Consider the following 14056-nt stretch of genomic DNA (forward strand, 5'->3'; position numbering starts at 1 on the left):
CACTATCTGATACAACAGACCTTCCTGGTTGGAAACTACGGGCATTTTGCTGCAACCTGGAGTACCTAAACCCATCTTCTTTTCAGCCCCAACCTAACCAGTTATATCCAGAGAATATGGACATAATTTTATTTACCTGCTTGAGGGACATGCATAACAGAGGAGACTGTGCTCCTCCTTAGGGCCTTCGTAGCCTTTCATCAGTAGCAGTTCCAACTTGTGAAGACAGTACTCGTCTTAAATGTAAAGTGTGAAATTCTCAGTAGAATGTATTACAGCAGTCTAAATGTTATGATCATATCTAATATTCTCTCTATTTTAAGTATCTCTATTTAGTATGTCAGCTTAAACTCTATTCATAGGATGTATCACTGGCATTGCTAATTTTGAGTCTCTGTCTCCATATAATAAATGCTTCCAATTATTTTTCCACTTGTTTGCATTTTTCCAGTTGGCATCACATCTTGTTTCACACCCTTACTTCTACCTTCTTTTTTGCTATGATACCATGGTAATTCTGAGATTAAAAACAAAGATAGCTCATTCTCATTCTTTCTCTCTCCCTCATATCTGAAGCACTTTCTACGTTGGCATACATATGCATTTAATGAAATATTGTATTGCTTCTCCTTTTTCTGTAGAACCAAAAAAAGTTGCTATTAAGTAGGCCATGATCTAATGGTTCTGTAATACACTGACCACTTTACCAGGATTCACTGCTTTGGAAGTTTCAATTCCATGTAATTGGAGTTTTATAATATGACAACTCATACTGATTTATATACTACATCCTCCTACAACCAGTACTTTACAGAGTGGGAAATGGTGGTACAACTTATCAAAGAAATCCCTTAAAACTGTCAAGTGTTACTGGGCTAATTTTGGATGATGTTTCAATGTCCTTGAAATATTACAGCATAACATATATGCCATAAGAAGATGTAGGTTGTAGAAAAGTCAAAAAGACCGGTGATTCCAATGCACTTCACCCTCTAAACACTGTGTTGTAGAGGAATGAAGCTGGGTTAGTTAACATTGATAATATACAGCTATGGGCTGGCTTCAGGGGCGGTGGGTTGGCCGATGTAGACAAGGTGGAGCTGTGGTGGGTTCTGTTAAGGGGTTGGGCAGCCAATGAAGAGGGAGCAGCCAGGGAAGAGAGAGGAGGAAGAAGCAGAGAGAAGAGAGAGGGTGAGTGTGTGCTCTGGGTGAGGAGAGACCAGGAGGCAGCAGAGGGACTGGCATGAAGAGTATGTTGGTATGTGGTGGTAAAAGACCTTGTTGCAGCCGGCTAGCTTGGAGAGTACTGCAACATTGTGCTATAGAGGAAGCACACACAATAGATTTGGAATGTAATAGCTACAATTTAGAAACCATTTTTCCTGAATTTTGTGCGTGGACACAGGAATATTTGAGGACCTCCTATAAGCGTTGTCAAAAAACCCAGAATATTAAATAGATATCATATGTAACATACCTAATTAAATAAACTTGCTATCGTATACATACTGCTACTCAGGTGAGATCTAATAGCTTCTGAAATACAGAAGACAAAGAGGGTGATTACTTGGCTTAGAGAGGGGATAACACTAATGACAGCTTTTTAGGTTTTCATGCGCTTATAAAAGCTGAATCAAAATTTTTACTCCCCCCAAAAAAAAAAAAAAAAAATCTCTCCCTTCACTGACATGACTTTTCTCCATGCCTGGGGTGTAGTTGTTACACCCACAAGTTTTTGTCTCCATGGGTTCTTATGATCACCCTCCATTGTAGCTGGTTCTCTTAAAGACTAAGCCACAGTCTTAACTAAAATGGGAATTTTTAACTAATCTTTAATATTGCTAGAATGGGTAATCAAAACCATGCATTTCCAGTTAAATGGATGATCAAGAGAGATTTGTGTTGGTCTGATCCTATAAGAACCTGTATCTGTAAGTAGTCCTTATGAAACCACTAAGCATATTGCCTATATGAAAATACAGATGTTCATGACATGGGGCAGAATATATATGCTGTATCCAGCACTAGTAGATGTTTTGGGGAGAAAGGAGGAGACGCAGAAGAGCTACTGAACAGAAGAATGGATTTGTGTCCCATATTTATGAATTCCCCAGCATTAATTCAGTTTTCTAGATATAAGGAAAGTGCATGGCCACAGTCAATAGTGGCCATGTAAAGATGATTCTAAGAGAAGCATAAGCTATCCCACAGACAAAATTATAAATGGAGGAAGAAATTTTGTAAGAATTGTTTTAATGAGCAGAAGGCTAGATAGGTTGCTTCTGAAGGGTTTCTTGTACCTACGAGTGTAATTCTAATTGCTGAGAGAGCTGGGATTCCTAAGTTAAATCAGTAGCCGTGTACAGGAAAGCACAATTAGAAATGTTTCTGCTCTGAACTGAACCTGGAAAGCCTAGACTGGGGAGAAATCTCCCAGACTCTGCTCTATTGGTATAAAATGTAAGTATGCTAAAAAAAAAATCAATCACTGTTTAAGGCATGTGGTGATAGTTCTTAATCAAAGTTGGCTTTAAGAACACAATGTTCTCCCCCACCCCTTTCTTTTAGTGGTCAGTTAAGTCAGGTAGTTATCTTACTCGAGTGCCCATCTAGAACTTTCTCTCTTTGGCAGACAGACTTAAGGTAATGTGACAAATTGGAAAAAAAGAAGAGACATGTAAGATAAGACAGAAAAAAACAGCCCTCACATAAATTTTGTTGCATTTAGAATATGAGAGTAGTAGTTACATTTTCAGAAACAAATTAGGGAAAAATCAGCAGAGATGTTCTCACTCAGTGGCACAGGATTTTGAATGTTGGTTCATTTTTCAGAGTTAAGACTGAGCTGTTTCACATTTAAAGGAGGACTTAAATGTACTTTTATATAGCTAAATCTGGATGGAAACCTGTTCCCTAGAACAACTCTGTGCTGGTAAGTACCTCTGGTTCCTACTTTCTTTCCTTCCGTTCAGCTGTACTTGGCTGCTTCAAGAAAAGGGTTGTAGCCTAGTCATACAATGGCCCACAGCCTGGCAGTGCAGTCAGGGGCTCTGAACACAAGGCCCTCCAGGCTGAGCAGACATCAGGACCTAAAATTTGCTACTCCTGCCACCAGATTCTTCTGCAACGGAGGGTAAGAAAAGAATAGGGATTGACATCAACAACTGGTTTCCTAATGACACTTCTGCTCCATTAGAAGCTGTTTCACTAAAAAGGGCATAATTGCTGGATAAAAAATGGATGTTGGCATCTTCCACTTCCTATTGGCTCCTATGTATTCAGAGTTATAGTCTGGGAGAGGTAAACAGGATCATCCTTCTACAGCCTTTCAGGCACTTCTTTCTACTAGCTGTATAGAAGATTTGCACTCTAGCTGTTGGAAGACTGGATATTCTCTTCTCCTTTCTTTTGCTGCTAACATTTAGGTGTCTAAAATACAGCTGTGTCCAGGCCCAACTAAGGAAGCTAAGACTGTGCACAGAAAATCTTGTATTTTCACCCATACTTTGTCTAGTGCATCTTGGCATGTATTAAAGACATCTCTAGTGCTTTGAAATGGTATAACTGAACATGTCACATGAAGTTTCACTTCTGTAATGGCTCCAGTCAGTATGGAGGATTTCAGTTGAAATATTGGGATATATCTGCACGAACTAGCTTTAGGCATCCAACTTTCATGCTTTGAATTATTCTCTGGAAGTAAAGTTTCTCTCTCTCCAGTGATGACAACAGAAATTCAAACTCCTAAAAAAAGATGATGTGAACTGCAACTTTTTAGAGACTTCAAGAAGGATCAAAACCACAGTAAGGATAACTCCTGAGCAAGTCTGATGTTCTTAGACAATGGGCAAAGCACAGTCTTGAATTTTTTTGAGGAGAAAATATTTGATAAATTTAAATGCTGTTTGTATTGGTTTTGGAAGGAATATACTTGCAGTGAAGTTCTTTCCCTTTCTTTGAAATGGCCTCTGTCAGTCAGGCTGCATACTACAGTGAGCAATTAAGACATTACAAGTTTCTACGTGGACATATTTAATTTGGTTTGAGTTGCTTGTTTTGCTTCAACTAGAATATATTCTACATGGATCTAGGCTTGTGTGAGTTTATAGCGTAGTCTGGAAATAATACTAGAAGTCTTTGGAGATTTAGCCAAAAGGATTGAGTAAAAACATTTGGACAAGCAGCAGTCATGAAGTCTAAAATAATAAAAAAATCTACAAAGAAAACATAGTAGCTTCACAGATATTACTAATCATCATGCTATGAACATAACCTTTAATAAATCAACTTAATTTATATAATTTCAAAACAAGGAAGCATATCTACTCTTTTAGTGTGAGACCAAATCCCCAATGTACCTGAAGCTTTCATTAATAATCATACAGTTTTGTGCATGTTTTAGAATTTGGTCCCAGAAAACATTTCAGGAAAGGACTAAAAGAATCAGTGATTAAATGGAATGAGACATCCAACTACTGAACTTTTCTGTTTACATTTCTTGCAGAGCTTCCTGTAAGACTATCTTCAACTAGAATATATGGAATTACTTACTGTGCAAAGTGTCTCAAATGTCTTTTCGGAGACAAAGGATCCATCAAGACCAAAAAGAAAAATAGATGCATAAGAAAGCATCCCTCCAAGGATAATAAGGTTGTTCATGTAGGGACTGGACATCTTTATTAGTCTATAGACAAAAGGTGATAGTGCATTAAAGAGGAAGTGATTACTTCTAAGTTATTAAAGCAATAAAGAAGAGCTTTTTGTAATCAGGCAAACAGATAACCCTTCTTGTAGAACTCCATGCAATCTATAGGCATGCACACTATTTGATATTTTATAAAGTCTAGCATTGTTTCAGGTTTTTGAATGTTTAGTATAAAGATCTCCTATTTTACTGATGGATTAATTAGGTAGTTAATGTTAATTGCAGACAGTCAAACATAAATAAAAAAATTACACTTTCCAGACAGTATAAAAGAACTTGTCTTAACAGACAGACAATCTGTTTCAGTGTGAATATATTACACAGTGATTTCAATTAAATAGTTCTAAAATATAATCTTTCCAGTTTTAACATTTTCCTTATATATGTACACACATATATATGAGACAGACTCTATAAACATGGTATTTAAATATGAAAGAAGTAGTGACAGATGTAACATGAGTGTCTTACTTCTGATTTCTGTTTTTGATGTTAAAGAACAAGAAAGCACTGGCCATTATCATTCCTAGGATGGTGAGGGCAGAGAGGATGCTGTAGAGAGGCAGGGAGATCTTGCGTAGCTCCTCTTGGATAATTGTTTTGTCCTTTGGAGGCTCAAGGCCTAGAATTACAAGAAGAAAAAAAGGCTTAAAGTTCAGCCAGATGTAAATTTTCTATAAGAAGATTTGTCTCTCCTAAGTACTATACCTCAGTTTAGCAATTTTGAATCACATCAGTAGCTGATGAAATCATTGACTTGGACAGACATAAGTTAGTCACATTGATTGATAAGAAGGTTTGCATTTCTGGAGCAGGTAAGCATCCTCTTTGGAAAAAAAAACCACAAACCTACAGCAAAACCCTAATGCAGAACCCTGTAAAATATATGCTAACTATCCTCATTTTAAAGTGTAAATAAACACTAAAATGCATACTATGACTGTAAATTCTACCAGGAAGCTATATTTCCCTGAAACAAGTGACAGACCAATGAGCAGAAAACAGAAAGCAGTGTTCTCTGCACATTCTGATTATTATCAGGGCAAATTCAAACTGCCTGTCTAGATACCTACCGCAGCTGGAGACCAGCTTTGGCATGGCATCACTGGGACAGGGACTGACAGCTCTGAGGGGCTGAAATGGGATCCTGGGCTGTGGGCAGGGTGAGGGAAGTCTCAGGAGGTACAGGAGGTTGAGGGCTGTTGGTGCCATCAGGATTCTACAGTATGGAACAATATGGAAAAATGAACAGCAAAGGTTTTATGGGGACAGACCCACTTTGCAAATCCCTGCAGATGTGGACTTCAAAGCCTGAACTTAAAAACTCTGTTTAAAGCCATGTGCTTGATCGACAGCCAGCTCCCACTAATTAAAGGCTTCTCAGTTTAATGAGAAAGATTACTTTCCAACAACTGTAATAAAGCTCTGCATCCCCTACTTCCCACACTCCATTTTACCTGCGTACTAAATTTTCCCTTGGTGCAGGGGATTGGCAAAAGGTCTTGTGTGCCCTACAGTGCCTCAGCCTGTCCTTTCACATCAGCTCTCCTTTACTGGATGCGGGGGGGGGGGGGGGGGGGGGGAGTTGGGGAACATTGCCACAAAGGCTGAGGTAGTTAATGCTTTCTTTGCCTCAGCCTTTAACAGCAAGACCAGCTTCCCTCTGGGTACTCAGCCCCCTGAGCTGGAAGGCAGGGATGAGGGGGAACAGAATGAAGTCCCCACAGTCCAGGAGAAATGGTTACTGACCTGCTGATCCACTCAGATGTGCTCAAGTTGATGGGGCCAGATGGGATCCACCTGACGGAGCTGGCAGGGGAGCTCACCAAGCTCATTTATCAATAGTCCTTTAAACTGGGGACATTCCAGAAGACTGGAGGTTAGCCAATGTGACACCCATCTACAAGAAGGGCAGGATGGAAGATCTGGGGAACTACACCTGTCAGCCTGACCTCGGTGCTGGGGAAGGTTATGGAGCAGATCATCCTGTGTGGCATCATGTGGCATGAGCAGGACAACCAGGGGATCAGGCCCAGCCAGCATGGGGTTACAAAAGGCAGGTCCTGCCTGATGAACCTGATCTCCTTCTATGACAAGGTGACCTGCCTAGTGGATGAGGGAAAACCTGTGGATGTTGTCTACCTGGACCTTAGCAAAGCCTTTGACACTGTCTCCCACAGCATTCTCCTGGAGAAACTGGCTGCTCATGGCTTGGACAGGTGTACTCATCACTGGGTTAAAAGCTGGCTGGCTGGCTGAGCCCAAAGAGTGGCAGTAAATGGAGTTACCTCTGACCTGCAACTGGTCACAAATGGTGTTCCACATGTCTCGGTATTGGGGCCAACTCTGTTTAGTATCTTTACCGATGATTGGGATGGAGGAGATTGAGTGCACCCTCAGTAAGTTTGACACCAAGCTGGGCAGGAGTGTTGATCTGCTTGAGGGCAGGAAGGCTCTTCAGAGGGATCTGGACAGGCTGGACTGATGGGCCAAGGCCAGTTGTGTGAGGTTCAACAAGGAGAAGTGCCAGGTCCTCCAGCTGGTTCACAACAACTCCACGCAACACTACAGGCTTGGGGAAGAGTGGCTGGAAAGCTGCCTGGTGGGAAAGGACCTGGAGGTGCTGGCTGGCAGCCGGCTGAACATGGGCCAGCAGTTAGCTCAGGTGGCCAAGAAGGCCAATAGCATCCTGGCTTATTATCCCCCACAGTGTGGCCAGTAGGACCAGGGGAGTGATCGTCTCCCTGTATTTGGCACTGGTGAGGCCCCATCTTGAATCCCGTATTCAGTTCTGGGCCCTTCACTGCAAGAGGGACATTGAGGTGCTGGAGCGTGTCCAGAGAAGGGCAACAAGGCTGGTGAAGGGTCTGGAGCACAAGTCTCATGAGGAGCGGCTGGGGGAACTGGGGTTGGTTGGTCTGGAGAAAGGGACACTCAGGGGTGACCTTACTGCTCTCTACAGCTGCCTGAAAGGAGGGTGTAGGCAGGTGGGGGTTGGTCTCATCTCCCAAGTAAAAAGCAACAGGACAAGAGGAAACAGCCTCAAGTTACACTGGGGAGGTTTCAGTTGGATATTAGGGAAAATTTCTTCACTGAAAGGGTGGTGAAGCGCTGGAACAAGCTGCCCAGGGAGGTGGTGGAATCACCATCCCTGGAGGTGTTTAAAAAATGTATAGATGGCGGTGCTTAGGAACATGGTTTAGTGATGGACTTGGAAGTCCTGGGTTAACAGTTGGGCTTCATGATCTCACAGGTCTTTTCCAACCTAAACGATTCTATGATTCTACGTCTACCACACAGGGCCAAGCAGCTTCATTTCACAAAATTGCTGCACAGGCAGAGATCTGTGGACCCACTGACCACAGAGCTGTAAGTAACTGACTGGCAGCTACCATAGCTAAATTTCACATTCACTCTTCTGCTTTGCACCTAGAAGAATGTTCAAGGATTCATACAATAAAATAGCTTTATCTCTATTAGTTTAGCTGAAACAATTCAGACAATGGATAGTTGCTATCCTTCAGTCTTTATGCCCAACATTTCTGAAAAAAATTTTCCTTTTAGGTGATCACAGTAAAGTGACAGTAAAGGCACCATTTGCCAATTTGATATTGGACAAAAGTACCTGAGATTTCCTCCATTTCCCTTTCCCACCACAGAGCACACATTTACAATGCATGACGCTTCACAAAATTAGGCAACAAGTACCTAGCCAAAAATACAACAGTGCACATGCCTGAATTAAAAGAACTGATATTAAAGGAAAAACACCCCACTCTGCTGTATGTAAAATATACAGGATATACTGCTGATTTGTATTTATTAAATATAAACAACCCGCGATTCTATAAAATTTATTTTTTTTTATTTGTGCAATGGCTATTTAGTTCTATTGCTTCTAATATGAATTATTGTTCTTTTGTGTGCAATTTTATGCAATGGTTTAAACAGGGTTATATTTACTACTCCACATTTTAAATACTTAAAGTTACTAAGTTTTTTATACTACTTGGAAGACATAAAACCAGCGTCTTCCACATCAAATACTACCTCAATAAAAAGTGAAGGTGCGTAAATGGAGAAAGTTTCACTGTGAGTAACATAATACACATTAAGACAAATATAAGACAGGCTATGGGTGGAAGAAACACCAGATGCAGTCAGAAAAAGATCTAGGAGTCTGATCCTGAGAAAAGCCAAAACAGAGAATTTCCCCATCTTCTACTGTCTATTAAGGCATGGAGTTACGAACAAAACCTGTCTTCTGTTACATGGTTCATCCTGCATATATTATCTGGAAATTAATTGTATTGAATTTGTATTCAAGTACGCCATCAGTTCCTCCTTGCAGCAAAAATAATCTGCTGGGTCCCATACTTTGGCAGCTGGGACAGATTCTGCACTCTTCATTTCCAAAGCCTCATCCTCCATGACAGTTGTGAGAAGTGCATGTAGCTGTGCTCTTTTAAGTCCTGCAAAGGATACCAAAAGGAAAGGTGGAAAGCTCCAACAGATGGACATGCAGCCATGAATTAGATCACTGCAGTGAAACTCCAGTCATGCTCATGCAGACCTTGGATGGTGGGACACTGGAGGCAGGTTTAGTAGAGCATGGGATACAGCAGCTCAGTACTCATCCACCACTCCCAGGGGAAACCAAACAGATCTCATTAAGCTGACTTTACTTATTAGCTTTAAAAATAATGTATATACCCATATTCAACAGGAGAGAACGTGAAAAATTCATTTCAGCTGACATCTGGCTGTGATGATCATATGCTCAGAAAGCTGTGGGTATGCCTGCACTCCAACTGTTGTGAGGGCAGAGGAAGTCCCCACATTAACTTTGGTGTAGCATGGGATACAAGATGGCAAGATACAGCAACCTAGGCTATATGCCTGCTGTGGACCTTGGGAGTGCTGCTGGGCTGAACAGCCTCTCTGGCTGTGTTTCACATGGGCCCTTTTAAAGCTAGCCTTGGTATTTTAAAATTCTATTTTCTAACTGTCTAACAGACACCTCCCAAATAAAAACAAACACCTCCTCCTTGTTGTGTGCAAACACAGCACACTAGAGCATCCTTCAGGTGAGATGAGCTGGGGGAGTGGGAACTGGGGATGAAACTAGAACATTATTGATTGGTAGAGATGAAATAGAAGACCTATCTGCAGCTTGTTGAAATATCAAAGAAAGTTTGTGTACATATATGAATTTGAATTTGTCATGGTCATTGGAATGAAAAACAAGTACACAATATCAAAACATGTATCAAAAAATTCTCCTATTTTTCTTAAGCACAGCTCAGCTCCCTTTCTCTTCACACAGTGTCATAGCTTTTTGATATTAAAACTCTTAAAACAGTTCTTTACCAGCACACAGTATTACAAACTATATGCAGTTATCCATGTCATTCCTGTACCTCTTTCCAGTTTTCTCTCCTACCTTGGAATCTGATGCTATTGTTGATTATTTCCAGCGTGTCAGCCACAGCATTGTACTCTCCCACCTTCACTTCCTTTCTTTCTGCAGAGAAACAGACAAAAGTGATTGTTTATGGCAGTTCATATGTTCTCAATTATTTAACTGATTTTGCCTTCTTTTTTGACAATACGTCAAAGGAAAAGAAATATGCAAGAACAGTGCATGAATTATTAAAGCAGAATGCCAGGCAGCTAACATCATTAAAAGAAGTATTTCTAATTCTTTAAAGAAATGCAAAGTATTTTCAAGAACTCATTTACATAACCAGGGAATTGTTGTTATCGGGCACAAACATCTCCAGCTTAAAGATCACACACTTACTGACTGGCTCACACTATGCAGGACATTTTGCTGGGAAAACAGACATGGCTAAATCACACATTCCACTCATTTAAACAACTAGGACTTCTTGTTTAGTGAAGCATTTCCCAGGGGACCCACAGTGGCAGGCTCCAACCAGTATGGAGTAGACTGGCTTGTTAATCGATACTCTGGGAATCTAATCTCTTATTCTGACTGGGAATTAGCAACTCATTAGTACCCTGACTGCAAAACATACAATGTCACATAAATAAAGCCAACGTGCGCTTGCGCTAAAATTATGCTGTTAACTCACATCTACTGTTTGGCACTATCATCACATATATGGCCTTCTTGCACCTAACGGAGTAGAGTAACACAGATACTTAATTTGTTCAGCTGCTGCCTTGGCCCCTACAGCTGGAACTCCAGCACATATTTGTCCCACCCTTCTGATAACATCTGTCATCAATGACTTTCTGCTATTTCTGTTGGGGTTTTGGTATGGCTTAGAAGTGCAAGAACTTACTAAATTATCACTTTTACACTAAAACTTTTACATTTTGATCAGAGACTTACAAACCACAAGCACATTGGCTAAATTGGATGAGCTGGTTCAGCAGAGCCAAAAATTTCCTTTCAGGCCTCTATGTCTGGGCATGCAAAACCCAATTTACATTTAAATTCTGAGCTCATGACCCTATTTGTGACACTGTTTTGGGAGCTGATGATCTTGAACTAGATGGCAAATTTGAAAAGACTGTATTTCCCCCAACAGCTCCACATTAACCTTTTCTCCTTTCTCACTCAAAGTGATTGTGCCTGTTCAGCCCTGCTGAATGGAGCAGCTAGCTCCATTTTAGTAAAATCTACAGGCTGATTAATATTAATCTGACAGCTCACAGGAGGCAAAAGTTTTCCTTACATAAACCGCACTTCTTACTGTTAAAATTGTTTACGCAGGATTGTATACTGGGCTGAAAATCTGGTAGAGATACCTAGATGTTTGTTATACCCCCATCAAAAGCTGGAGTCTGCAGTTCTAAAAACTGATTTGCCTTTCAAAGGAGCATGATCCACTTGTGGGGCCCTAAGCCTAGTTAGGAACAAAAGTGCAAGCCCCTGGTCTCCAGCAGCAGTTTCACAAAGCCCATCCACACAGCATTACCCAGTCTTAAGTGTAAATATAAGTTTATACTATCTGTAACTGGCTGAAAATTCTCTGTGAACTAGATATATGAATAAATCCTTGACAGTCTTAAACAATAAAATCTTCCCAGTAGTCATCTAAAAACTAAAATGGTTACGGCTAAAAACTGCACCGATTCAGTTCCATCTATGTTTGTTGCATGACAGCTACTACCTGTAGATCCAAAACATTAAAGATGCCAGAAAGTCCACAGCATCTACTTATACCAAATGGGGAGGCCATGCACCTTGGTTTGGGTCTAGTCACCACTTTACAGCAACACACTAAAACCCGATAGCTCTGATGAACAACAAAGAGAAAAGTCTTGCGTGCCAAGGCTTACTGAAGTCAAGAAAAGCCATGGAGGTATTTGATATCTTAAAGTACTTACAGTTGTGGAAAGTAGTCTATGAGGGAAATAAACCGCATTTGTATTGAGAGGAAGGATACACTATCCATTTCATAGTTTGGTTACAGGGGTGCTAAGGGGGAGATGCAAACAGTCTTTGTGCTCTTTTGTACTGCCAGCAAGGAGTACAACTACAGCTGTTGGTTCTCCAGGCATAAGCGCTCATCAGTGACAAAGTCACCCCCAAATATTAATTAGAAGAAGCAAGAAGGTAGCATTACAGCCCTCTTTTCTCTTGCGTAGGCCAACACAGCTAAGGATGGGACTGCAGGCTCTACTCTTCTATATGCCATTACCTCAAGTTCCCTTTGGAAATTCTGAATTACTCAAATCAGTATACTGTTTGTACCATGTAGTTCATATCTGTCAAAATCTCTGCGTGTTCAGCACAAAAGGACAGGAGGAATTGGAACTCTTTCAAATAAAGACACCAAAAAAGTGCTTTGTGCAATATTCAGAATATGATGTTGGCTTCTTTCTGTAGTGCTTTCATTATTTTTAACATGATCTTTCCATACTCAGAGAGACTGTATTGATACACCACCACCACCCCCCCATCCCCTCCCCCCCCCCCCCCAAACCACTCAGGTTAAAATGTGGAAAAGAAATATAAGGGAAAATATACTTGTTCTGTGAGATAATGTTTGATAATACCATGACAGGAGTGGTGGGATTTTAGAACCCAACTCTGCAGCTGTTCTTTCATACAGGAAGAGAAAAGTATGAAAACTAACCAACCCAGAGAAAACTGGCCCAGAAGTATGTGACTGAAAGTTATGCCTATCTAACAGAATCCTAAACAACCAATCCTTATTGCTAATTAATTGTCACAGAATAGATTACTTATACAGCCAAGATTAAGGCCTTCTGCCACCAAAGAACTGAACTACTCTTAAAGGTGAATTAAAATGTTTTCTTCTACATGGTTTATTACAGAATTTTGTAGCCTACTTTAAGCAACTCCAGACAAACTGACAAAAAGAAAATTGACAAAAAAGTGACTACTACTTAACAAATTGGGCCACATTTCACAAAATACAACAGATTTTTAATTGCATATCAGGTAGTTACATGTTTTTATTGAATAAAAGCAAAAATAATCCTGCAAATAACATCAGCTGAGTAAAACAAACTTACTAAAATGCACGAGAGTATTATGATTGCCAGGATGACTGTTACCCATTTACCCTGAGAATTTTTACCAGATAAGTTGCTAACTAATGCTTAATTTCAGTTCTTTTCACTGTATGTCATAATTTCATTTCCATTACATTTTTAGAAATGTATTTATTCACACCTCATGAAGATAGTTTTGACTGAGATGTTTAAGGATGAGAGAAAGCACTTGCAATGTATAAGAGATGAGACAGATGGATTTCCTTTATTTTCCTCTATGTAGACAATGCTGGCTAGCTTCTAATGACAGTAAGACTTTGTCTAAATCTAGAGCTTATAGTTCCTTCAGGTATGTCAGTCTGACTGCAACAGTACAGATAAACCTAGTGGTGATGCAGTTAAGCCAATATAAAAGTGTTTACAGCAGTATAATCACCAGTAAAATGTATGCTTATAATAAATGGCAAAGGCAGTCTGAAACAACACAGAATCCTACAAAATTACAAGATTAATGTTGATATGTGAATGCATTCATTAAGTCCTACACATCTACGTGGTGATACCAATGTAAAAAAGTATGTCTAGGCCACTAGAACAAAGACAAATTAGCAGGTCTGCCCTAACATTACCATGGTGCTCAAACTACATGGCTGTAAATAAAAATTAAGAACTTCAAAGCTCTAAACAGCTTACCATAGCTTAACATGACTAATACTTTGTAATGTCACTACAGCTTTTTATAAAGTTATAATTCCATGCAAACTACAAAGAAAACATGTGCAAGTAATGAGTACCCACTTTTCAACAAACATAATTTTAAAGTAAATTTAAATTTTAAAGTAAATTTAATAAATT

General features: G+C 40.0%; 1 protein-coding gene across 5 annotated transcripts in view; it reads right to left on the minus strand.

Annotated features, from left to right (window-relative positions):
* The window catches only part of GABBR2 (gamma-aminobutyric acid type B receptor subunit 2), a 502330-nt gene that overhangs the window by 178599 nt on the left and 309675 nt on the right, over nt 1–14056 (minus strand). For all 5 annotated transcript variants that reach the window (XM_080378574.1, XM_080378573.1, XM_080378575.1 and 2 more), the window contains exons 9-11: nt 10149–10229; nt 5177–5327; nt 4552–4684 (exon numbers count right to left, since the gene is read on the minus strand). In XM_080378574.1, coding sequence (XP_080234700.1) covers nt 4552–4684; nt 5177–5327; nt 10149–10229 — 365 coding nt within the window. The remainder of the gene's footprint in view (nt 1–4551; nt 4685–5176; nt 5328–10148; nt 10230–14056) is intronic.

This window comes from Falco punctatus (genome assembly GCF_963210335.1).
Source record: "Falco punctatus genome assembly, chromosome: 3".
Lineage (NCBI taxonomy): Eukaryota > Metazoa > Chordata > Aves > Falconiformes > Falconidae > Falco > Falco punctatus.